Raw genomic sequence first — 27,261 nt, 5'->3', positions numbered from 1 at the left:
TCTCAGAGAGATGTAGCGCCGTGACGCTGCTTGTCCTGCAGCGGGCGCCGATAGCGACTGTCTCAGTGAGATTGAGCGCCGATTCGCTGCTTGCCCTGCAGCGGGGGCGAATAGGGGACTTGAACCAGCGTGTGTCGCTGAGCCCCTGGCGGATTCATATTGCTGGACCATGACGGGCTCCTGATGAATTATATGGCCACCGGCGAAAAGTCTGCGGATCTGTTTAAGGTGCTATGCCCAAAAAGTCGTGAGAGCCGCACTGTTGCGATCCTCTCACGACGAACTCGTGGCCGGTCGCCTGAGTGACTTGATGGTTTATGCAAAACTGAGACGCGTTATGACCTGGCCTGACATAAAGCATGACATTTTTCGCTATTGCCATTCCTGCCGCATCTTTCAAACGGTGAAATCAAGGGGTGGCAAACTGCCCGGTCGGATGAAACCGATTGTCAGTGAGCGTCCGTGGCAAGGGGCCACCTGCAATCTAATGAGATCATTTCCTAGATGTAAGCAGGGGTTCATTCACTTGATGGTAGTCGTTGATCACTTTTTGAAATGAGTGGAATTGTTCCCTCTTCCGAAGGTGACAGCGCAAGCGGTACTTGGAAAGCTGCAGGAAGTGTTTTGCCGGTTCGGCTTCCCGTAAAGGCTCATCACGGACAATGCTTTGTATTTCACTGCTCGGGTGTTTGGTGTCACGTGTTGTTCTCTCGGATTCGATCACTGCGTCACTTCAACCCACCATCCCCAGTCCAATTTGACGAAGCGCATCAATGGTACGCTCAAACTGATGTTGGCGTCCTTTGCCGAAAGTCAAAAGAACTGGGCAGACTATTTGAATGAGCTCGCGTTCGCTATTCCAACATACGAGAGTCGCTCAACTGGTTTCTCGCTCGCCTTTTAAAATTCTGGAAGACTTGGCTAATCCTCCGGTGACCAGCGTCACTCAATGCCAGCTCGAGGACGAGGAGACGCCGACAAACTGCTCTGCTTACGCGTCGACACTTTGGGACAGGCTTTGTCAAGCTTTCCGCAAAGCAATTCAATGTGGGGCTTCGGCTAGGGCTCAGCAGAAGGCCCAATATCACCGCAAGCGTCGCGACCTAGTTTTTGAGGTGCGCCATCTTGTCCTGAAGTGTAACCACGCTCTTAGCGATGCCAGTGAGGGGTTCTCAACCTCGCTCGCTCCTAAGTGGCTTGGTCCCTACCGAGTGGAGAAAGCTTGCACTCCACTCGCGTACTTGCTTAAAGATCCCCTTTGGGAAAACTCGGCCGTGCCCACATCGCAGACCTGAAGCCCTTTGTCACGGTCTGACGAGCTCACGCCAGCGCTCTGTGGCACTTCGCTCAAGCAGCGGGGCACACCCGGGACAGCGGACCGCATTCGGACGGCATACTGGTATAATCTGAGGGAGCAGTCATCTTTGTGATTTTGCGCCAGATGGCGGACTTCTCCGCAGCCAAAGGCCCTAAGTGTACTGTCTAGCCTCAGTATGGTTGGCTTTTTTACGACTTGTTCTCGTTAATAAGTCGAGCCCTCCCGGTTTGCTGCCGATGTTTCTTTTTTTAAGTGTTCATGTGTATATTGTTTTTTATGTTTTTTGTCTAATAATAATTGTTCATTTGTACCGTAATTACTCGAATCTAACGCACACCTTTTTTCCGGTTAAGCGAGTTCATGAATCGCATGCGCGTTAAAATTGAGTACGAAAAAAAAAAAAAGAATATGGTCATTCCCTTGCCATCAGCATTTTCAAAATGGCCGCCCCCTACGTGCGTCGGCATGGTGCGGCGGCCATTTATGCCTATGTGTTTCCCATGTGCGGCACTTCGTACGTGTACTGTGGAGTTCGTCATCTTGTAGGGCATTAGCATCGACGGCATGGAAGGGCCGACTCCAAAAACTCGAGTGCACCACGATGCCGCTTTTAAAAGAAAAGTCATCGCGTGTGCAGAAACGGACGGAAATCGGGCCGCATCGCGGTCGTTCGGAGTTCTGGAAACGTGCGTGCGGGACTGGTGGAAACAAAAGCAGAAGATTGTGTAGGTGTTCTGTGAGATTGTCGACAGAAAAGCTTCACGTAAAGGCTTCAGTAGACCACAGCAGGGACGGTTTCCGCAAATTGAAGAGCTGCTTGGCGAGTATGTGCTTGAGCAGCGAGCGGCCCGTGAGGACAGAACTGCTCCAAGTGCGGGCTATGCAGTTAGCCTTAGAAAAAGGGCTAATGCGGAGCCAGTTGAAAGCGAGCAGGTGCTGGCTAACTAACTTTATAAAGAGGAAAAGCTTTTCCCTCCAAAAGCGAACGGGCACATGCGAAAAGTTTCTGGAGGAGTACGATGAAAAGCTTCACCGTTTTCAGAGGTTCGTCCTAAACTTGCGGCACAAAAACGGCTACCTGTTTGGGCAAATCAGGAATGCCCATCAGACGCCTCTTTACTTCGACATGCCTGGCACCACAACTGTCAAGAAGAAGGGGGCAAAGCAAGTTCGCGTGCTGACATCGGGCCACGGTAAAACTAGAGTGACGGCAATGCTCCATTGCACGTCAGATAGGCACAAGCTTCCCCCGTACCTCATATTTAAACGGAAGACGCTCGCGAAAGGAGTCATTTTCCCGAGTGGTGTGATCGTGCGGGCCAACGAGAAAAATGGTGCGTGTTGCAATGGATGTCTTGTTTTTCTTTTTTTTTTTGTCATGCAAACCGGGTGCGCGTTACAATTGAGGGCACGGTAGGATCGAGTAAATACGGTATTTTATGTCTTTTGTTCTTTTGGCCAGATATTGAGTCTCGTTTTTGCTCTGTGCTACTTTTTCTTTCGTGTTTATTTCGTCTGCCGGCGAAAGAAGTTGTGACCTTGTACATTGGTGCTGATGCATGGACAGAAAAACGAAGGACGCTTTGCGCCTTTGCTCGCGCAGCCGTCGACGGTGTCTGGAAGCGTGCATGCTTCTGTGCGTGTGTAAGTGCGTAGCACCTCTGTGCGTGCTCATGAAAGTTGCGCGCCGTGGCTTCGCCCCGTCGACGTGAACACTAGAGGACCCAGTGCCATCAGACAGTCCGGCCGTGCCCTGCTCTCGGCCATTGCCGAGAAGCCCTGCTGCCCCCTTCCACTTTGGCTCCTGTGCAAGGCCAGCTGACTGCAGCTACATGCTGCCGGCCAACGCCAGGACGCCTGGCAGCCAATTTCGGTTCGACCTCCCTGATCCCCCACGGGGCTCGGCTTCCCAACGAGGTTCTCCCATCATTCATCGAGAAATTCGCGGCCTCCGAACCACCACCGAAGCGGCGTTCGTGGGACTCGTAGTGCAATCATCGTCGTGAGCCACAAGCCATCAGCGAGCCCCTTTTGTTGCCTCTGACCTCGCACACGGCATCGCACTCAGCGGACGTTGTCACGCTCTGCCGCCCCCTCTGCTCGGTGGGCACTATCTCGCCTCAGCACCATGAACAATGCCTTATTTTCTTTGCTCTTTGTCGCATACATTTTGTAGTGTCATGTGTTTATTTTGTTATAATGTTTTTTTTTCCTTTGTCATTTTTTTAGCAGCAGTTACAGGGCTGGACTGAGGTTTGCTGTTGCTCATAGCGGTGTCATTTTAACTTCATGGGTGATTCGGGCTGCCTTAGCAGACCGGTAAAGGGGGAATTTAGGAGAAGGGGATGTGGGAATCGAGGCTAGTCTGCTGCCTTTGCGCGGGCTTTGCTGCCACTTCCTTAGTTCTCATGTCCCCACATGACTCCCCTCCTCCATAGTTTGCGCGCTGAGAGAGCGGAGAGGGACGTTTAACCCCTCTCACCTGGTTCCGGATGTCGACTGTGGCACCGTGCGCAAAATCTCTCCAGACGTTTCGCGCGCGCGCGCGTCGGGGACGACATGGGGACGACATGGGTATGTCGACGTCCCCACGTCGACATACCCCCATGTCGACGTGGGGACGACATGGGGGTAAGTAAGCACGCTTTTCTTTTCCGTCCATCAGCTCCCTTTGTTTGGGGCTCGTTCTGACTTTGCCAAAAGTGCCTTGCGCCCGCGGGAAACGCTTACCTTATGTCGCCCGCCTTCCGAACGCTAGGCCGAAGTGTGGTGCTGTGTCCTAGTGCGTGGCCAGGCTGCGCCGACCCGTATCTCTCCGATGCCAACACGAGCGCCTTTGCCCTCTCTCAAACAACCGGGCCTTTGTCCCGGTGTTTCCGTGAATCACGTTTACCACGGAGACGTGCTCGCGGCACCCTGTGTAGTACTTCTCGCTCGTGGCATGGATAAGCCCATTTGCTTTCCTACCGCGCTTTTGCAACGGGCTCTGTACTGCGTTTTTGGCGTTGCCGCAGACAATAAAGTGTTGCGACTTTGTGCAGTACTGTGTTCTCGCCATGGCGACGGTTAACGCGTGCCCTCCGGCTCTCTAAGACCGGACCCACGCTCGTAGCCGTACTCCTTCGGGATACATGTACACTAGAACATTCAGGTGCAAAAAAAATTGCCGCTTATTTTCATTTGCACGGTTTTCCACTTGTCCGCGATGATGTCTGCCTCAATTTCAGTTAATGACATGCTGTCGGTGTACATTGATGACAGTGTCGGTGCTCGCGTCAACTCCAAGCTCATTGGCCATGTAGGCTCTTCGATCTCGGTGTCGAAGTCATCGAGATTCTCTGTAACTTGACAAATAATTTCGTCATCAGATGTCGACTGTACGCGCATACACGGGCACAAGGACATGTGCTTGTTTACATTATGGCCGACAGCATCAGCGGCAAGCCGCCACTGAACTGGAGAGTTCAGAAAACGAAGTGGCCGCAAATCAGGATTCTCACACCAACACCTAACAGCAAGCTTTAAGAAGTACTAATTAAAACTTACCTCAGCAATAAAAGCAGAGGTTCAGCACAAGACAAGATTAAATTGAGACACAAAAAGTGGAAGAAAAAAGTCGAGAATTAGAATACCATACGCAAAGCTTGCGGACGTTGCGGGCGTAGCGGTAGCGTTCCTCACTCAACAGGAGCTCTCAAAAGGTAAGCGTGGGACGTCAGTATTGGGCTGATGGCTATTTAACAGAATTTTCCGCAGTTCCCTTCTTAAAAAATAAAGTTTACCATCAATCCCAAGGGCCTACCGGCGGCCCTGTTGCCGTTCTTTAGTGCATTATCTATCACTTGCAACTTGAAAGCAGCCGTACAGCTTCAGTATCGCCTCATAACTTGACAAGGTTACCGACGCAACATACAAAACACGCCGCAACGCGCACTGGCCACTTCGGCTTCGCTTGAGTTGGATTGAATTTCTGTGCAATAGTTCGCTTGATGCTTAAGAGATGGTGCCAGATGACGTGCACTATCATCATCAGTGACTGGAAAGAGCAGATGACATTATTGCAGCAGTTTTTGGGGGTGCGATAATTACTCGAGGAAAAAAAGAAATCGTATTTTTGTTGGGCGATGTGGGGGTGCGAGAATTGTGCGAGTGCGAGGATTACGCGAGTAAATACGGTAGGTGCCGCGGTTTCCTCGCTCATGCTGTTGGCGCAGCGCGTTCACAGTTAACATCGGAGCGAGCGAAAGCGGCCAAACTTATTGTAAATTCACTCACTTCCCCGCTTAAGCAGCCGGAAAATTGCGCCGTGAAGTCGACACGAAAAATAATGAGTCCTGGAGAATTCGTATTTGAGAATTCCAGTGAAAATGCCAGCGTGGCCGGAAAAGCACGTTCGCGTCCGCTGAAAACGTTTACATTCGTTCTGCCCCTCGCATACATGACACCCCTGCCGCAGCCATCGTTGCTTGAGAAGTCATTCCATTTTGCCCATTTCCTGAGCACTAAAGTTCATACGAGTTATAATTATGCATATAAGGCACTGAAAAGAAACAGTTTACTCCTTTATTAACGTTGTTTCGGAAGACACGCCAGCCGAAATGACACGAGGGGACACAGCGGCGGCAGATTCAGCCAGCAGTGCAAAAGCAAGACACGTTCGGGCAAGCCGACTCGTTGCTGCTGCATCTTCTACTTCCGGTGTTATCAGCGATCGTAATCCAAACCAGGCTCTCGATAACCGTGTCCTTGTCAAGATTGTGAGCTTTGACGTGCCGCTTAACTCTATGGCCAAGCGACCTACCGCCTATGCCTTCGCCGTCACGTTGATTTTCGGCTGGTTGTTGACATCACATGGTTTGAGAGATAGAGCAATAGAGCAGCCGGTGAAGCCAAAGCTGTGAAGCAAAAAGGCGATACTACGCTATCGCGTGGCGAGAAAATTGGTCTCGCTCCGATTTTTTCGCATTGACCCCGCGGCGTATTTTTTCGGCATTACGCCGCTGGCATGCAGCGGTCAATCGCACATTCGTATCATCCGCAATGGCTGGGGAAACCATTCGTATAACACCGAACCACAGTGTATTTCGTATTCAAAACAACCTTAAAATTCGTATCATCGCGAAATTCGCATCAACCGTAATCGTATCATCTAGATTCTACTGTAATGTGTTTGCATAAATGCAGGTCATATTGAGGATGCCAAATGACGCATTTTGAAGTATTTTCTTGTGTAAAGAGTATTCGTTCGGTCCGACTGTGATGGCGAATGTGTTTCTTGAACTCATGCAATGGCTTGAGTCATTCAATTGTAATGACATTACATATCAATCAATCAATCAATCAATCAATCAATCAATCAATCAATCAATCAATCAATCAAAGGGCTTTATTTTCACAAAAAAAAACAAACAAACATTTACAGTGAAAAAAGGTGGCCGGAAAAAAGCTGTCCAATGACAGCTTGACAAAGCCCCAATCATCCATCGGCGGTTGTTGGGGCGCTCTATAGCTGCCACACAATGTCATTCGATGCGAATGTCAGTTATTTGGAATTACATTGTTGGCAAGAAACCAACCGGCACAGAAAGCAATCATTATGAAATTATTGAGGAATATTTCATCATCATCATCATCATTTATTTAATCTAAAACCCCTATAGGCAATTATATAAAAGAGGGGGTGGGGAACAAACAGTAAAGCCATATCATGATATACGATTAAAAAAAGCAAACAATACAGAGTACAAAATTAGGCAACCATAGTGGAGTGTTAATGTGATTTCAAGTGCGCATTGTAATAAGAACGTGAGAGGCTGACTCAGACGCAGAAGACCCATTCGAATTTCATCGTCATCTTCAGCCGCTATTCTTTATTTAACCACTTCTTTTCTACACATGGTGCAAACCACATTAGCTCAGTTCTCATGGGACCGGCGAAGACTGGCACTCAGGGATTGAAAATGGAACCACCGTTTGCCGCAACTGCCGCACTCGAAACCGCTGTCTGTCGCTGTTGGCCCTATAATTGATAGCAACTACGAGCTCCGAAGTTAGGCAGCTAACGCAGCAGTAGATTAAATGAAATGAAGTCCTAAAAAGACAAGAGGTATTCGTGTCAATCTTGGCTTATGACTATGGTGGAGCAGACTAGAAATCATTTTTCAGTTTTCCTCAAGCGAACCTTTGATGCAGGCTTTTGCAGCTGCCAGCTACGTCATCTGGTATTGGTCTTTCACGTGTGTCCCAGAATGATATACGCAAGCTTTTTGGACAATAAGAAGTGTTTTGTGGGTATATCATGGTTTAAAAACAGATTTTGTTGGTATTTTTTGTGATACTTGCCAAGATTCTACTGTAGTTGGGAAAAATCCTACCTGCATTGTTTGGTTTGGCCACTCTCAACCAATGCAATATAAGGCTGCAATGCTGATGTTTACGCTTATAGGGCTATTGGGATCCGCCTCCCCCTCCTTTGCCGCCTTATTTTAGTTTTTTTTTCTGTGTGTGTGTAAAAAAAGTGGGATGCGGGGCGAGGTTGATTGGCACACCTGAACTTTAGAGTAACAGACGAGTTCAAAAAGCTGGCACATGTGCCAAGGGGAGATACAAAGTGAAATGTGTGGAGATAGGTTTGCACTAGGCTTACCTACTAAGCGCAACCGTGTAGGGATGCGACGTCCTCCACTGTCGCTGCGTGCGACGACGCTGCAGCCGGGTTCGTCGTTTTCTCCGACACGGCGCAGAAACCACGCACGAGGCAGGATAACAACAAGGGTTTTATTGACCCAAAATGCAGCACAGTGCGACACTCACGGGCTTGCAGGTCGTATAGGGAACTCCGCAAGACCGATCAAAAACACTTGCCTACGGCGCGACGACTCCCGCACAAGGGCCAAAGTCAAACGCACAAACGAGAATCCGCCTGCTGAGCAGCGCGTTAACCTCTCGTGGAGGCCTGCGAGCATCTGCCGCGACAAGCGAATTGTCGCAACATAGCTCGCCGGAGTGGAGGATGTCACGCGCCAAAGGGAAATTGCACTGCGTTGTGACGTAGGTCCACGCAGCGTGCCAGCGTAGCGTGCCCGGACATGCCTGCACGGGACGGAGCCGATGCTTGATTTGCCCAGACCAAGAGGCGCCCTGGCAGCCATCTTGGCGAATGCCAGTGATTATGCGCGCTCGGGCTACGTGGTCCGCTGCTGGGGAATGAGGCGCCAGGTAGGGGGGCGCTCTCGATCCCCACAAATGAGACAAAGAAGTTTGGGGAGATAACATGGCCGCAGCAAGCTCAGGACTGGGTTCATTGGAGAAATGTGGGAGATGCCTTTCTCTAGAAATGGGCATAGTCAGGTTAATGATTATGATGACCACACACAAATCAGTACACTGCTGCCTTTTTTTCTCTTTTACACTCTGCTTGATCACAGACTTGAAAGCATTTTCGTGAGTTCTAGGTAATTTATTCAGTTAAAGTATGTTGGTTTGAAAGGCGTTAATTTGTTTTCCTAATATCATTGATACTTTGAAACTTACTTAAAACATTTTTTTCTGTTCTTGTGAAATCTCAATGAATTAAGTATCACTTTGTTAAAGGGGCAGTGAACATTTTATATGTAAGTAGAGGTGTGCAAATATCAAAATTTTTTAATACGAATCGAATATAAATACATAGTTTTGAATACGAATCGAATATCGAATAGTGAAGAGGTGCAAGTTTTTTCCACCAGTAATCTTTTACTCAGTCATATATTTATGTTGGAAAAAGTACAATTGCTAACATAGTCTGTTATTGCACACCAAAAAAAAAAAAAAAAAATGTCACCATCTGTACTTGCCAAAAAGCATAAGACTGTAATATTTGAGCTTGTGACTGTGATGTCTTGGGTTCAATCCACATGTTGAACAAACCTTTAGTATCTTTATTACAAAAAAAGAAAAAAAAGCTTTCGTACCTGTCATGATGGCTAGTGAGCATGAGGCCACTGGTTTGATTGTGTAACAGTTAACACCCGTTAATCTATAGTGTTAGAAGCATTATCGCGAGCTCGCAAACGGCACGTCTTCGTTTTCAGAGGCACAACAAACAGAGAAGCGTGTCTCGATACGATCTATCATTATAAACAGTCGTAAAAATCAGCATGAGGTGTTTCAGTAACAGCTTCAAATTACAGCTCCTGCTTTCGTCGAGTACGGCTGAACACCTACACTTTTTATTGCATTACGACATAGTAGGGTCAAGCTGAAGACACAAGGAGGTTGGGTTTTTCACAAGGAAGTCACCGTGGAGATTTTAATGGAGCCACATGGGTTCCTCTTTAGCTGTTGATTTTTTTGCCCACCATCGACGATAAGTAGAACTTGAGACTTTTGAGGCCTGGCGGAACTACGCTATAATCTGTCCGTCACCTTCCGTCCACTGTCGCTAGCAGCAGAGAACTATATAGGATGACACTACTGTACCTTACCAAAAGTGCATGGCCTTTTCTATGTTTGCCATTGCGTGGAAAAACACTTAAGCTCATTCGCATGGCCATATCCACTACCATAAAATTATTCCGGAACTATGAAGAGACTATACATGCTGAAGTAGCGGCACAGCTGACGGACGACTGGTCAGGCTTCGACATGTGTGCATACGTTTGTACAACGATCCATTAGCGAAAACTGGCGTGGCTATACATGAAACACGTTACTATTGCTCGTCAAGCTGAGCACGCCCCTAGCTAGTTGCGTGCAGTGCGTAGCCTACTAAGCTCACTCCGTCAGCGCCGTGCCCTGTAACGTATATGCGTGCATTTGTCCTTGCGTAGAGATATCTTTATTGATATAGCAATTATATTCGCCATCATGCCCTGTACATATGATGGTGGTTTCCGCGGCCACCATCATGCCCTGTATATGTATACGTATCTATATATAGGAAAACTCGAGAAAGAAAAAAAAAGTCACAGCTTTGCTGCAAAGGCGAAGCAATCAATGGGATAGCAACAAATTGGAAGGTCACACGCAGTGTGGAAAACAGATCGAAACGTGCCCCGCGTTTCTGATGCACAAATGACGCACGAAACGTACTCACAGGTACAGATGCACGCGAATAAGCGTCTCAGTTGTTACTTCACCTTGTCTGCAAAACGGGCGCTTTTCGCAAATGGGGACTGCAATGATTGCATTGAAGTTTGTGCATTCGGTAACTACAACAGAATCATAACAGGTAAAGCCTGAGGCCAGCCAAGACGTACGATTCTCCCCTCTTCTAAGCGGGGCAAAGTAAGCGTGGGAGATGCGCGCTCATTGCACCATTTTGCTGGTAATGCTGCAAACACGATTATTCCCCTCCCCCCCAGGATGCCCATGAACATCAGAAACACAGCGAAGAAACAACTGCAACACTCGTTAGTTTGCACTCATGTATGTACCCGTGATTACGTTTCGTGCACCCCTTTTGTTTAAACAGCGCGTTAAGCATCGAGCTGTCAACGTTGTTAGCTCTCATCCTCCGTGTGTTGTTTTTGTGTGTCATTCGTGCATCATTTGTGAGCAACGCTCTGCAGCTTTCAATCTGCTAGTCATTCTCAGCGTTAAATTTCAAGTTATTTAACTGTTGCTATTGCATTGATTGCTTCGCCCTTGGAGCGAAACTGTCCTTTTTTTTCTTCGTGCTAGCAGCACGGAACCAAGCAAAAGTGTGAAGACTATTCTGTCGAGCCAATGTGGAAGCAGCGAGTTGCCTTCGTTTCCATGAGCGATACGCACTTGCGGCCTCACGCACATGGACGGGGCAGCGGATGGCGTGCGCTGAACCGCTAAGCCACACGTACATCTGTGCAGGCAGTACACGATTTAGAATAATTGAGGTGTTCATGAATGGTATGTTTGTCACGATGATGTGCCACCGCATTCGTCGGTGGTCGTCTCTGTCATCACGCTCTCGCGAACTTTCATGCAGGCATCACTACACACGTGCCGAAGTCGTAGTAATCACTGCATGATCTACTGAGGTTCTTATAGCACATGCACGGAATTGTAAGTTCTTCGCAGTGAGATATGTGAATGAATATTCTTGAACATTGAATATTCAAGGAATATTCAAGTTAGTTCGAATACTCGAAATTTTGGAATATGTGGTTATCGAACTGAAGGTTAATATTACAAATGCAGTATTTTACTAATGTTTGAAACTTCCGAATATTCACACACCCCTAGATGTGAGGGTAGTTACTGTACTAGTTTTAACTTTTAAGGGTATATAACAAGTGTTTGATAGAGACTGTGATTCAGCATGCCCAGGTTGGACAGGTTTGAGTTTGACTTCGGTTTCCTTCCACAGCAATAAGCAACCTCTGTGGTACCAATACCTGGCACATAGCTGCATTTGTGCACCTTTCATTATTTGTGCCTAAACATTTTCTCTGTTGTGCAGACTTCCAAAGGGATGCAGTGCCGGACATTTTCTCACAGGCACACTCTCAGTCACCAAGGACGAGCAGGGCAAGAAAGTGGTCAGTGCTCTTTTTTTTTTAACTTTACCTGCACGCATCCCTGAATTTAATATTGTGCAAAGCATGTTGTGCATGAAAAAGGTTGCATGCAGTTTGACTCGCAGCATGCCAAAGATTGTAGGCAACTTGTTGCAGCGTGCATCACTGCACTCGCAGCTGTCTGTTACCGGCTAGGTATGAACATATTTTGTTACAACCGTTGTCAGTGTTTCACTCCAGAGTATATGGCATGGCTGTAGCCAGAACCCTGCATGCTACAACATTAATTGCTTATGTATGTTACCGGAATTCTGAATGCCTGCTCTATAAGTGGTACCGCTCTGTAACTGAAATTACGCCTAAGATTTGCTCATATGCAAAGTACGTAGACTGGGCTGCTTATGTGAGGATAAAACCAAAATATTCCTTGCCTAAGCATAAAAGGTTACCTGTCTGTGTGCACCCCAGCCTTCTCAAACAGGTTTCATGTGAGGCAGACAAAATGTGAAGCAAATTCAAGAAGCACTTCTAATTCTTCTCACTTATGACACTGTAAACAGAAAAGCAATACTTGAGAGCTTTTCAGCCATTTTTAATAGCAGCTGTCCATGTAGTGAGAAAGGCAGTCAACTAAACTTTGATGTTCTCGCCCAATTTTAAGCTTTTCTATTATTGTCCGAGTTGACTAAAGAACTTTTTCAGACGAACTGCATATTCAGTTCATTTTGATACAGCGTAGGTAAAGGCAACAATACGAGAAAACTTGACTTGCTGTGCAAGCTGAATGAAGGAAAACGAGAAGGGAGGCAGGAAAGAGCGTAGACTACCAACTACTGTCTCCCTTCTCGTTCTTCCTCAGCTTGCGCAACAAGTCGAGCTTTCAAGTATGAACCAACTTGTCTGCAAAAAAGTATTGCTTCAACAATACGATGGAGAGGTAGAAGAAAAGGCCAATACCAATAGTGATGAGACATAGATGCATTTCTGAACTACCTGCTCGCATGTTTTGTCCCGAACCACAGTATGAGCATAATTCAGGGAACTGTACTTGCCACTCTGTAAAATAAGTACTTTGACGTCACCATAGTAGAGGACATAAATAAAATAATTTTTTTAATTGTACCAGTGTAACACAGGCATTTGAAAGGTCATTGAAAGGTCATGGTCTATTGACTCATTTGTAAAGCATGAACTGTAACATGGGCAGTTTTCAAGGCCATTGAGTCCATAATCGATAGAGTCAACCGAGCACCCCACACTCCCATTGAAACTTCGGTGGCTATTAAGCGACAAAAACGGAAACAGGGCAAGCGTGCACTCTCATTCACAGTCTGCCCGAACCCCAGATTAGGAAATGAAAAATTGCACTATTATGTTTTCATGCATGGAATTATAAACCATTTATTGAAGTGTTTTCGCCATTTGGAATGTATGCACTGCTTATTATCTTGACAACAGCAATGTGATGGTTGCAATGTTGCTAAAGTTCTACTGTTTAACAGCTTAGAACTAAACACAAAGCATTCATAAGTATGTGTAAACAATTTACTGAAATGTTCACACAAAAATAAGACACATGTGGTCACATGTGGTGTGTGCCTTTAAATTTATTTAGTATAATATTTCAGCTACACTATCATGAAAATGAAAATAAAGATTTGCAGGGCCACTCAATTATTGTGAGAAATCACTCAATGGCCATTGAAAGCTGCCATGTAGCAGCACAACAACTCCATTGAGTCGATGGAGCTGCAGCATTTCAATGGTCATCATCTCGATGGCCATTCAAAAGGGCCCGTGTGACTTTGGGCTGTTTGCACTTACTCATGCCCAACCGCTGTCCAGGCGCTGTTCCCCCTGGTGTACCATATTGGGGAGATGCCCAAAAAGAGCTCAAGTGTATCATCGTCAGCTAAAAACTCATCCGAAGAGAAGGATCTTGACCAAGAATTCCGTGATGCTCTAAGAGACCTCAGCATCAGCTGGCTTACCAAGTATGTCTTGATCACTTATGGTACGGGTGCGTTGTTACATCATGCTATCAGGTTTGATTCCGGGTGCCCACAAAACACTTGTCTTGGAGCAATTCTTCATGGAGCTGGTGTTTCCTTATTCAAGAAGTAGCTGTCAATATTTACAGTGTTCTAACTTGAATGTAAGTCAGCCCTTGTGCTGCAGCTAAAATGAGCAATGAATGTGAGCACATTTCACAATGGAAGTTTATTAACCTAGTTGCTGAACTGACTACTCGTCACCAGCAAGCTAGGCCTTTCATGAAATTCAGTACTTCAGCCTTTCTGGTTTGAAGTGTCTCCTTGGTAATCTTGCATGTGAAGCATTGATGCGGGATTTTTATTTGGCCATTTTGCATGTTGCCAGTAGAGAGCGCTTGCATAGTTTTCTCACATGTGAAGAGAGCATAAAACAGCGCTTAAGACTAGACTAAACAGTGCTAAAGAAGACAGAGATACGGTGCTGACATGGCGCATGTCTTCTTCTCACCCCACATTTTGTGCACCAGCAGGCCCAATCAGGCACACTGCTAATGTCACGTGTGTCGTGAGCGCTGTTAAATCTTTCGGCCCCCAGAATCCTCAGCACTATACGCTACACGTGCAACTTTGCTTATGCTGTATTCACCACTGCTGCACCACTCTTTCAGCAGCTCTGAATTCGGCTCCTGCTATACAGGTAATCTTTTCAGCATGGCAAATAGCAACCCTCTTGAATTCTTTTTCGAATGAGCACTGAAAGCTTTTTGGACCTGGTGCAACCATGACAATGCAGCACAATGGCGGCACATCGGTGAAAAAATAAAGCGTGTCAGTAAGCCATAGTACTTTTCATCAACTACTGGTGCCCACGAACAGTTTGCCACGGTTTGTCATCAATAGGGACACTACTGACTGGAACAGTGATTCTTTCATCAGTGATAAATACTCGCACAAAAGCAACGGTGGTGGGGGTAGTAAAAGCCGGAAAACAAAAACAAAACAGAACACTGTGAGCAAGCATGCTGAATAACCGTGTGCTACGGTCGCAGGCAGAAAGCGATTCTAAGGTTGCAACTGTGCTGTTGCATCCCAAATTTTTGGCTTGTCTTGCCATAACTGGCAACACACATTCATGTTGTATTGTGCTATGGTAATACAGTTAAACCCGGATACAGTGAAATCTCGGTGTAACGAACTGCAAAGGACTGTGGAAATTCGTTTATTATTTTGGAAGGTCGTTATAGTGAAAGCTAGAAAATTAATCATAAATATTTATTTTTCACCGACCAAAACGACTTACCTTTACAACAGTGGGTCCTTGAACTCGTTTTTCATGAGAAAAAACAAATGCGCAAGTAAACATGAAAAATGCACGTTTACTTCAACGAAGTCAGATTTTTTTTTTTTGACGCGTGCAGCACAAATTTTGCAGTGCGAAGGCCTGTGGTTCACATTCCTGTGGTGGGATTCGGTTCTTTGGTCACAACAGCAGGCTTTTTGTCTTCCAGTTGCCGCAGAATATTCGCTTTCTCGTTTAGCAAAAACTGGTTCCGCTTCAGAGATAAACTCATTTGTAGTATCATCGCAGCACGAATGCCGACTCGCTTTGTGGACGCAATAAGTAATCACCAAAAAGAGATGAACTTGACTGACAAACAAGGCCTCCGAAGAAAAACCCGAAGCGTCGCGGCTGTCATCGCCTCTTTTGAAGAAAAAAAAAAGTGCTAGAAAAGAAAATTTCTCGCGTTTCGTTTTCTGCTCCCTCGCTGTTTCAGGTTTTCCACATTCATTCTTCCTGCTCCGCAACTCACTCCCACTCTACCTCACTGACCTTGCCCTCCCGTGTTGCCCTCACCCCTCACCTCAGCACTTGTAAACCTGCAGCGTGGGCGTTTCAACAAAAAGAAAGAAAAGAAAGTCATCCTTTCGTTTTTTTTTCCTCCGCAGCGTCGTGCGTTCCGAGAAGCAATGCGTCTGTTCGCTGTGTCGTCTGCTTGCGTACCGCTCCAGTGGTCACTACGGATTTCAGAACATAAGTTCGTAGTACTTAGGCATTGTTAATATGATGTGGAATGATGTGGAACTAAATTAATGCTCGTTATTTGGAAAATTTCGGTATCCTGAAGTAGTGAGTAGTGAAATAATTTTACAATAAAACTATTAGCAGTCGGCGCAGGACTTTTTAAAGTTCGTTAATCTAAAGTGTTCGTTAATGTGGTGTTCGTCCTATCGAGATTTTACTGTATAACGAAATTGATAAATTTCCGGAAAAATTCCTTATAAAGATGATTTCGTTACATGCAGGTTTGGTATGAAAATTGGAAAAATAAATGCGAAAATTTAACAAAAAGAGGGCTGAATGCCGATCTAACCCAAAACACTTATTTTACAGTGAAAAACTGTGTTATTATTGTGATAGCTATTATATGGACACTCTCGGTGGGTTTTTGTCGTCGCCGCCATGTTCTGTAACAACTCCAAATTGATAACATGCCCCCGCGCATCGTAACTTCCATGAGCGGGTAAAAGCACGCGAGCGCTGCTGAAGCAGAGATCAAATGAGTCCTTTTTTTTCTCTGTAAGTTAACTTCGAAGTATTTGAAAAATATTAAACAGATATTTGACAACTATTTGAAAATAATTCTATTCCATTTGCACTCAAACATTAATATTTTAAGTTGCTTTTCTCCCAAAATTTTGTTATTTGCACAGCTCTAAAGTAAAGTGATAATGCCTAATACCGTAGTATGGCTTTATTGCTGCGTTTTCTGCTTGAGTGTATTTGCTATTGATCAACACGATAGCAGCCGTGATTTTCTGCGCAGTGCCAGCAAGTGGTAGCGTTGTTTTCAATTTATGTGCGCCATGGGCGTTAACAGGAATCGGTCTACGGGGGGGGGGGGGGGATGAAAACCAATGTTGCACCGCTGCTGTAGGAGGGGGGGGGGAGTACACTGTGGATTGGGTAGGGGGCAACTTGTGGTATGGCTTGAGGGGGACTATTGCCCCTCTTGCACATCTTTGTCAATGCCCATGGTGCACCCTAGCCGTGCGCATGCTTTGAGAACTGTATTGTTGCCATCTGTCATTGTGTCTACTGCGGTTTTGTTCTAAGCATTGTGGCAACCAGCATTGCTCTGAGTTGGCACTCGTGGGATGTGCCATAACTCCGTCGACATGCCCACATTTGTGTTCGCAGCGGTCGTGGCAGAACGTAGCTACGCTTGGACTAGGTATGCGCTGGTCATGCGTGTGCCGTCATGGTGTCGTGGTTGTCATTCACGATAGCAAGGCTAGTGATGACGAGCGGTAGTTTAGTTTCGAGCACTGCACCAAATTCACGGTGGGAGTTTCTGAAAAACAATTCTGCACTGCCCGCACGTGCATCAGACCCACCGGCAGTATGACAGTGTATGGCCAATCTCTCTATGCATCCTAATGAAAAAAGCTTGCCAGGATGTGCATGTGGTGGCAGAAAGTGTGACTCCGACAAAGACACAGTTACTGTGATACTGCTTCCTTTCTTTTATGGGGGAGCACTCGCAAAAACTTCATTTGAGCGGAAATATGTAGGAAAAGTATTAGTTGTAACGAGACATGTTTTGTATTGTTTTCTGTGGGCAGCTGATGGGGCATTGAAAATCATTCATTGTGGAGGAAATTTCATTGTAGGAGATTTTTGTATAGGGGGATACAACTGTATTACTTTGGTGGATTGGATAAAATTGCTGACAGTGTTTGTAGGCTGTTGTGACTTGGTTGATTGTTGTGTGTGCAGGCTGCAAGGAAAATCTGCAACAAGCCTCTTTGAAGACCTGAAGGAGCGGAATGCCAAGCATGTTCCACTGTTGCTTGCACGAATTCAGTCACTGGACACTGACAAGGTGTGTTGCAGCAGTACCTACTGGTCTCTCTTAAAACAAAGCACGTGCCTATGCAGCAAGGCCTTGAGTGACGGGAAGCAAAGAATAAGTGGCTCTTTCTGATGTTCGGAATGTAAAATGCATTGCACGAAAATAAGAATCACATTGCACATGCGGACTCTATTATAACATGTAGATAGAGCAAGCTACTCCTAAAATATAGTGCTGGCAGCCATCGTGTGGTGAAGCAGCGGAGCTAGTGGTAATCTTCAGGAACAGCACTGAAGAACTGGGCTCATGTTTTCTGTTCTATTCTTTTTGTTTGGCACTGGACAACTGCCTTCATGCCTTACACGCTTCCTGACTTCATAATTTTTAGAAGTCACGACTCGAGCACTGCACGGGCCAGGATTCTAAGCCCAAACCTGGTCTGGGCCCAGAACTCGTTCAAGTTTAGCCGCCCGTGCCCGTCTCGGTGACTCAAAGCAAGAACCAAACTCTGCTTGCAACCTAGAAAAAATTTAGCTTATTCGGCCTAATCCGATATGTTGTCAGATTTCACATTATGACATGATGTATTTTGAAGCTTGTATGTAGGGCTTGTGTGTTTTAAAAAGCATGAAAGTTATTTTCACTGCATTTCCCAAGTGGAAGAAGTTATTTTCACTGTATTTTCAAGCCGGCGCATGACTGTGTGGTAGAACGCCTGCTTCCCACTCAAATGGCTTGGGTTCCATCCTCACTTGGCATCTGGAAATATTTATTTATTTTATGTTATTTACATCTTTCCAGATTTTTTGGCCATGGGCAAGATGATTTTTCGCTCACAACCAATGCTGCTCATGTTGACATTATAGCACTGCACGGGCCGATTTTTTTCGGCCCGGGCCCTGCCTGGCTTGAAAAGGTCATGCTCCGACTTGCCCAGTCTGGTGCTTTCAAATGTAGCCCGTACCCGACCCGGGTCCAAATAGTTCGGGTCATGCCAGGCCCATTTCAGACAATCATGGCTTGAGCATAAACGAGGCACTGCCAATTTTCCGTTATTGTGAAAATATTCTTACAAGGAAACGTATATTTGCCGATATTTATGATGATTACGCGCGACGGCAATGCCTGGCACACTGGCGGGCTGGGACCAGTCCCTATCTTTTCTTTCAGGCAGGGACCCTCTACCGCTTTATGCCCCAATCCCACTACTGCCTTATGGCACTACCCCGCGGCGTTAAAGCGCCGACCCGGCGCTTTTCACGAAAGGGGAGTGTTGGGTGACACATAAGGCTTCAGTATTACGACGTGCACAACAGTGGATGGTGGTGGCATTGAGTGCGCTTCGTCGACGACTCGCTGTATCTTGTAGGCGAGGTTGGTGATCTTGCGGAGGACTTTGTATGGTCCGTCATAGCGAAACAAAAGTTTTTCTGAGAGGCCGATGTGATGACATGGGGTCCACAAGAGTACGAGAGAACCTGGTGCATAGGAAACATCGCGGTGGTGACGATCGTATCGATCTTTTTGAGAGGCTTGAGAAAGTACGAGTCGTTCTCGGGCAATCTGTCGTGCTGCGTCGGCTCGCTTTATGGCATCGCGGACGTATGTGACAGGGGAGCTTGAACCAGCGGGAAGGAGTGTATCAAGAGGCAGAGAGGGTTCCCGTCCATAAAGAAGGTAGAACGGGGAATAGCCAGCAGTGTCATGCCTGGAGGAGTTGTAAACGAAGGTGACGTAGGGTAACGTTGCGTCCCAGTCACGGTGGTCTGGAGAAACATACATTGACAACATATCCGTGATAGTGCGATTCAGGCGCTCTGTAAGTCCGTTAGTTTGTGGATGGTATGCCGTTGTGAACTTGTGGTTTGTGGAACAGGAACGTACGATATCCTGGACGACGTGAGATAAAAAAGTATCAGCCTTGGTCAGTAACGAGCTGTCGAGAAGCGCCGTGATGCAATATGATGTCATGCAGTAGAAAGTCGGCAACATCGGTAGCGCAGCTGGTTGGAAGAGCGCGGGTGATCGCGTAACCTGTCGCGTAGTCGGTCGCCACGGCAACCCATTTGTTCCTGGACGTAGAAGTGGGAAATGGCTCGAGAAGGTCGAGCCCTACGCGGTAGACTGGTTCAGCAGGGATCTCAATAGGGTTAAGAAGGCCAGCTGGAAGCGATGTTGGTCGTTTTCGATGTTGACAAAGGTCGCAGCTGGCATCATACTTTTGCACAGAGCGATATAGGCGTGGCCAGAAAGAACGGCGCCGGACGCGATCATAAGTGCAGGTGACTCCCAGGTGACCAGCGGCAGGTTCATCTTGAAGCTGTCGGAGAACATCTACATGCAAATGGGAAGGCCCGACGAGAAGGCGGTCAGGACCATTAGGTCGCATGTTGTGGCGGTAGAGAACACCTTCCTGAAGGAAATACAAGTTCAGAGAAGTGGGTGGAGTAGCGGAACTCAGGCTTTCTATGATGGCAAGTAAATCTGGGTCGCGGCGTTGCTCAGAAGGGATATCAAGAAAGTCTGACATTGATAAGACGCAAGCCTCCGTAGCCCTCTCTGTGGCGTCTGGTGGATCCACTGGATACTGTGACAGGCAGTCGGCGTCTTGATGGAGGTGACCAGATTTATACACGACCGAGAAGGTGTATTCTTGGAGGCGGAGAGACCAACGACCGAGACGTCCCGTGGGATCCTTGAGCGAGGAAAGCCAGCAGAGTGCATGATGATCCGTTACAACAGTAAAACTGCGGCCGAAGAGGTACGGGCGAAATTTAGCGACAGCCCAAACAAGAGCAAGACACACTCTTTCAGTGATAGAATAGTTCCTCTCGGCAGGGGATAAAAGGCGGCTGGCGTAGGCGATGACACAGTCACGTCCATGCTGACGCTGAGCTAAAACAGCACCAATTCCGTGGCCACTCGCCTCCGTACGAACTTCTGTCGGGGCAGTCTGATCGAAGTGGGCTAATATTGGCGTAGTCGTGAGGGCTGCAATGAGCGCTGAAAATGCAGTACTTAGAGGTGAATTCCAAGTAAATGGGACATCTTTTTTAAGAAGCTCGGTGAGAGGCCGCGCAATATCGGCGAAATTCCGGATGAAGCGGCGAAAATAGGAGCACAAACCAAGGAAGCTTCGGACATCCTTAGGAGAAGAGGGCACGGGAAATTGAGTCACTGCGCGAATTTTGTCCGGATCGGGCTGTACCCCAGATGTGTTAACGAGGTGACCAAGTACAGTTATTTCGCGACGGCCGAAACGGCATTTGGAGGAGTTCAGCTGGAGACCAGCGTTGCGGAATACTTGGAGAATACTGGACAGTCACTCAAGATGGCTTGTGAACGTCGGTGAAAAAACAATTGTATCATCTAAGTAGCATAAGCAAGTGGACCATTTGAAGCCGCGCAGAAGGGAATCCATCATGCGCTTAAAGGTGGCCGGCGCATTACAAAGCCCAAACGGCATTACTTTAAATTGGTATAACCCATCGGGTGTTACAAATGCTCTTTTTTCTCGGTCCCGTGGGTCAACAGCGATCTGCCAATAACCAGATCGAAGGTCAATGGACGAGAAAAACTTTGCGCCATGAAGTCAGTCAAGGGCGTCATCTATTCTTGGTAAGGGTTAAACGTCCTTCTTAGTGACCTTGTTGAGATGTCTATAGTCAACGCGAAACCGCCATGTGTTGTCCTTCTTCTTGACAAGCACGACCGGGGTGACACGTGCGGTTCTTTTGGTTTACGAAGAAAGCCGCTATCACTTTCTGTTAAGCGCAACGCAGGCCGCGTTTATCTTGTATGCCACTCTGGAACGCGTTATGACGCGTGTATAAAAGACTGACACGTGCGGTTCTTTTGGTATACGAAGGAAGACGCTATCACTTTCTGTTAAGCGCAACGCAGGCCGCGTTTATCTTGTATGCCACTCTGGAACGCGTCACGACGCGTGTATAAAAAGCCGGCGCAGTGCGCCACTGGGGGTCTTTTTTTTTTTTCCGTCGGCCGACGACTGTTCACGCCGCTGTTGCTGTGAGTTGTGTTTGGCCCTGTTTTGCTGGGCACAAGTTCGCCCAATAAACAGTTCGCCTGACACCGCCCTGACTCCTGCGTGCTTCCTCTCAAGTGCTGCGTGTATCACAACCTCGTGACATCTGGTGGAGGTGCTTCTCGGTCCATGTACCGTACGCCCCCGTCCAGCCGTGAGCCAAGCCCAAGCCGCCAAGAGGACGACGCCGACTCGGTCGTTCGAGTGAGCCGAAGACAACAAGGACTACCGCCCGAATACCTGCCACTCCCCGACAAGGACAAGAAAACAAAGGCTGCTACGAAGCCGGCATCCACGATGACGGAAGCAAGGTCTTCGGCAACCGTGGTCGTCAACCAGCCCAAAGAGCCGCCTACCTTCCGCGGATCGACCTACGAAGACCCGGAAAGCTGGCTTGACATTTACGACCGCGCCGCAGCCCTCAATAAGTGGGACCCGGACGACAAGCTGTGTCATGTGTATTTTTACCTGGAAGACGCCGCAAGGACTTGGTTCGAGAACCGCGAGTCAACGCTTCGAACCTGGGACGACTTCCGCGTTGCTTTCCTGCGCACCTTTGCAAGCGTCGTGCGGAAGAAAAGAGCCGCATCACTGCTTGAAACTCGGGTGCAGCTCCCCAACGAAAACGTAACGATCTTCACGGAGGAGATGACGCGACTTTTCCGCCACGCCGACGCCGACATGTCTGAGGAAAAGAAGGTTCGCCTGCTTATGCGAGGAGTGAAGCAGGAGCTCTTCGCCGGACTGATCAGAACCCCGCCAAAGACGGTACAAGAGTTCCTCTCCGAGGCTACCACCATCGAGAAGACTCTTGAAATGCGGACCAGCCAATACGATCGGCGCATGTCGCCAGACGTCGCAGAAGTCCGAGGACTCTGCCCCGACGACCTGCGTGAGACCATACGCGCTATTGTTCATGAAGAACTGCACTGCATGTTGCCATCGTCTCAGCCCCAAGTCGCCTCATCGACCTAAGATCCAGGTCAATCACGCTGTCCACGGATAATGCAACGGCGTCAGACTGCAACGTCGCTCACAGTGCCTTGAATGTGACAGAAGAGCAGGTAACCATCCCGCCACTGTCGAGCGTCATCATTTCCGTCGGCACCAAAGTGTCTACCAACTTACAAGGTGTCATCGAAGGCGACCAGCACCTGCTCCTAAACCGTCAGATGTGCGTCGCAAGAGGCATAGCCAAGCTTCATAACGGCGAAGCCAAGGTAATGGTGACGAACTTCAGCAACGAATATAGGCACTTGAATAGGGGCACGACGGTAGCACATCTAAGCGAATTTGTGGAAGCGAGCAATGTCTTCGCCCTCACCGATTCTCAGGGAGCCGCAACGTCGACAGCAGTGTCCGCGCCCGCCTTCGACGTCAATCAAAGCCTTTCCAGGCAGCAACAAAAGGAGCTCAAAGCCTTACTCCACCGATACAAGGACTGCTTCTCGTCGTCGTCGAGGCTTCGTCAGACCCCTCTCGCGAAACATCGCGTCATAACCGACGAATATGCCCTTCCGCTCCGTCAGAGCCCCTACCGAGTTTCTGCACGGGAACGCGAGGCCATCAAGCAACAAGTCGACGAAATGCTGCGTGACGACATCATTCAGCCGTCTACGAGTCCGTGGGCATCACCCGTGGTGTTGGTGAAGAAGAAGGACGGAACCCTACGTTTTTGCGTCGATTATCGTCGCCTGAACAAGATCACGAAGAAAGACGTGTATCCCCTCCCACGGATAGACGATGCTCTGGACAGACTCTACAACGCCAAGTATTTTTCGTCGATGGATCTCAAAACCGGCTACTGGCAAATCGAAGTAGACGAGAGAGACCGAGAGAAGACTGCCTTCATAACACCAGACGGCCTATTCGAGTTTAAGGTCATGCCCTTTGGTCTTTGCTCGGCGCCTGCGACGTTCCAACGGGTTATGGACACAGTACTCGCAGGCTTGAAGTGGCAGACTTGCCTCGTCTACTTGGACGACGTAGTCGTATTTTCTTCCAACTTCGACGAGCACCTCCGGCGCCTTGAAGCTGTTCTTCGGGTAATCAAAGCCTCGGGACTTACCCTGAAGCCAGAAAAGTGCCGCTCCGCCTACGAGGAACTATTGTTCCTTGGCCACGTTATCAGCAAGTCGGGAGTGCTCCCTGATCCACAGAAAACAGCTGCAATCGCCGACTTTCCTGCACCCACCGACAAGAAAGCAGTACGCCGATTTCTTGGCCTCTGCGCTTATTACAGGCGCTTCGTGAAGAACTTTTCGCGGATCGCCGAGCCACTGACGTACCTCACGAAGGCCGACGTCGACTTCAAATGGGAAACGCCGCAAGTCGAGGCATTTCAAGAATTAAAGCGACGCCTGCAAACGCCGCCAATACTGGCGCACTTCGACGAAGAAGCTGACACCGAAATTCACATGGACGCAAGCAGCACAGGGCTCGGCGCCGTGATCGTGCAGAGGACCGACGGACTTGAAAGGGTCATCAGTTACGCTAGCCGGTCACTTTCGAAGGCAGAAGCCAATTATTCCACGACAGAAAAGGAATGCCTTGCCATCATCTGGGCTACATCAAAGTTTCGCCCCTACCTGTACGGCAGGCCTTTCAAAGTCATGAGTGACCACCACGCCTTGTGTTGGCTAGCTAACTTGAAGGATCCATCAGGGCGCCTCGCACGGTGGAGTCTCAGACTACAAGAATTTGACATCACCGTCGTCTACAAGAGCGGACGAAAGCACTCCGACGCCGACTGCTTGTCTCGCGCCCCTGTTGATCCGCCGCCCCAGGATGACCAGGACGACGACTCTTTCCTGGGACCCATAAGTACCGACGACTTCGCGGAACGCCAACGAGCTGACCCTGAGCTCAAGATCCTCATGGACTACCTGCAAGGCAAGACCGCCGACGTGCCGAAAGTATTCCGCCGAGGACTGGCTTCGTTTTTCCTGCGAAACAACGTCCTCCCGAAGAAGAACTTCTCGCCGCTCCGCGCCGACCACCTCCTCATGGTACCTTCAGCGTTACGTCCAGAGGTTCTGGAAGCATTACACGACGACCCGACAGCCGGACATCTGGGTGTTTCCCGCACACTGTCACGAATACAAGAGAAGTACTATTGGCCTCGCCTCACTGCCGACGTCGCCCACTACGTAAAAACATGCAGAGACTGTCAGCGACGCAAGACGCCGACAACTAGGCCAGCCGGACTTCTGCAACCCGTCGAACCACCTCAACGGCCATTCCAACAAATCGGCATGGACTTACTGGGGCCGTTCCCGACGTCAACTTCTGGCAACAAATGGATTGTCGTAGTGACTGACTACCTCACCCGCTATGCCGAAACAAGGGCCTTGCCCAAGGGCACTGCCGCCAAGGTCGCCAAGTTCTTCATTGAGAACATCGTCCTCCGCCACGGAGCCCCCGAGGTCCTCATCACCGACAGAGGTACGGCCTTTACGGCTGACCTAACGCAAGCGATCTTGAGGTACAGTCAGACAAGCCACCGCCGAACCACCGCGTATCACCCACAGACGAATGGCCTCACCGAGCGTCTAAATAAGACCATCGCCGACATGCTGGCCATGTACGTGGACGTCGAGCACAAGACGTGGGACGCCATACTCCCGTATGTAACCTTCGCGTACAACACGGCCGTGCAGGAAACGACGCAGTTTGCTCCATACAAGCTCGTCTACGGACGGAGCCCAACAACGACGCTTGACGCCATGCTACCGGTCGGCACCGACGAAGAAGACCTCGATGTCGCCAGCTACCTGGATCGCGCTGAAGAAGCTCGACAGCTAGCCCGCCTGCATATCAAGAGCCAACAGACGGTCGACAGGCGCCACTACAACCTTCGACGACACCACACCGAATACCAACCCGGCGACCTTGTCTGGGTCTGGACGCCGATACGACGACGGGGATTGTCTGAGAAGCTCCTGCGACGCTACTTTGGACCCTACAAGGTAGTCCGACGTCGTGGTGAACTGGACTATGAGGTCGTGCCCGATGGCTTAACGTCATCCCAACGACGCCGTGCACGACCCGAAGTCGTACACGTGGTGCGACTTAAACCTTATTACGCGCGCTGATTAGCTGTGACGCATTGTTAATGTAATTTATTGCATGTACTCTCTCTTATGTTCTGTCTTTAGCATCGGGACGATGCTTTTTCAGAGGGGGGTAGTGACACGTGCGGTTCTTTTGGTTTACGAAGAAAGCCGCTATCACTTTCTGTTAAGCGCAACGCAGGCCGGGTTTATCTTGTATGCCACTCTGGAACGCGTTATGACGCGTGTATAAAAGACTGACACGTGCGGTTCTTTTGGTTTACGAAGGAAGACGCTATCACTTTCTGTTAAGCGCAACGCAGGCCGCGTTTATCTTGTATGCCACTCTGGAACGCGTCACGACGCGTGTATAAAAAGCCGGCGCAGTGCGCCACTGGGGGTCTTTTTTTTTTTCCGTCGGCCGACGACTGTTCACGCCGCTGTTGCTGTGAGTTGTGTTTGGCCCTGTTTTGCTGGGCACAAGTTCGCCCAATAAACAGTTCGCCTGACACCGCCCTGACTCCTGCGTGCTTCCTCTCAAGTGCTGCGTGTATCACAACCTCGTGACAACCCACGGACTAGATGAGTGTTCGACGACGCCTTTGGCGAGCATTTTCTTGACCTCTTTCTGGATGACAGAGCGTTCGGCAGCGGAGACGCGGTAAGGGCGGCGATGAATTGGGTTGGCATCGCCGGTGTTGATGTGATGGGTCACAACTGATGTCTGGCCTAAAGGGCGGTTGTCAAGATCAAATATGTCCGCATAGGATGTTCAACAGACGGTGGAGGTCTTGTGCTTCGGAGGGCGAAAGATCTGGCGCTATCATTTTGGCAATGTCAATGCTTGACAGGTTGGGCGCAGTGAGCAAGTTGACGTGCAGAGTAGGTTGCTGAGCCAACAGTTCAGAAATATCACACTCTTGCAACGACGACATGACGCCTAGTTTATTACCAGCAGGCAGCACGTGCGTGGAGAAACCAAGGAAGAGGAATAAATGAGGAAGGACAGGGAGGTTAGCCAATGGAGAAACCAAAGTTCAAAAGAGACAGATGGGTCTGGTTGTGGCGTACTCTCACCACGGTGTGCGGGACAGCAATGGAGTGCTTTAGCACAACGTCGGTAATAGGCGAAACGAGATATTCACCATCGCGCACAGGCGGATCACACACGAGCTGCACGTAAGTCGCGGCTTGCGGCGGAAGAAGCAGGAACTCGGTGGCACAAAGGCGACTTTGAGCATCACGGGTAACAGCGGCGTCAAAAGGCTGTTCCAGTTGAAGAAGACCCGTAGAGCAGTCGATAAGGGCGGAGTGCGCAGAGAGAAAGTCAAGACCAAGAATCACGTCTGTGGGGTCTCGGCGCGGCGAACGCGCGCATCGCCACGCCACGCTCTTGGAGTGAACGGACACAGTGGACACGGTCGGTACAAAGCACACAACATACATACATTTATTAACTAATTTAGACGACGATATCGTCCGCCGAATGATACATCAATTTTAACTAACACGCTACCATA

General features: G+C 48.6%; 1 protein-coding gene across 1 annotated transcript in view; it reads left to right on the top strand.

The window, feature by feature from the left end:
• The window catches only part of TppII (Tripeptidyl-peptidase II), a 236,372-nt gene that overhangs the window by 131,781 nt on the left and 77,330 nt on the right, over nt 1–27,261 (top strand). Inside the window, exons 23-25 of the mRNA XM_075873097.1 lie at nt 11,739–11,817; nt 13,642–13,790; nt 17,569–17,674. Coding sequence (XP_075729212.1) covers nt 11,739–11,817; nt 13,642–13,790; nt 17,569–17,674 — 334 coding nt within the window. The remainder of the gene's footprint in view (nt 1–11,738; nt 11,818–13,641; nt 13,791–17,568; nt 17,675–27,261) is intronic.

This window comes from Rhipicephalus microplus, chromosome 1 (genome assembly GCF_043290135.1).
Source record: "Rhipicephalus microplus isolate Deutch F79 chromosome 1, USDA_Rmic, whole genome shotgun sequence".
NCBI classification, from domain to species: Eukaryota; Metazoa; Arthropoda; class Arachnida; order Ixodida; family Ixodidae; genus Rhipicephalus; species Rhipicephalus microplus.
This window is presented reverse-complemented; position numbering and strand designations above follow the sequence as displayed.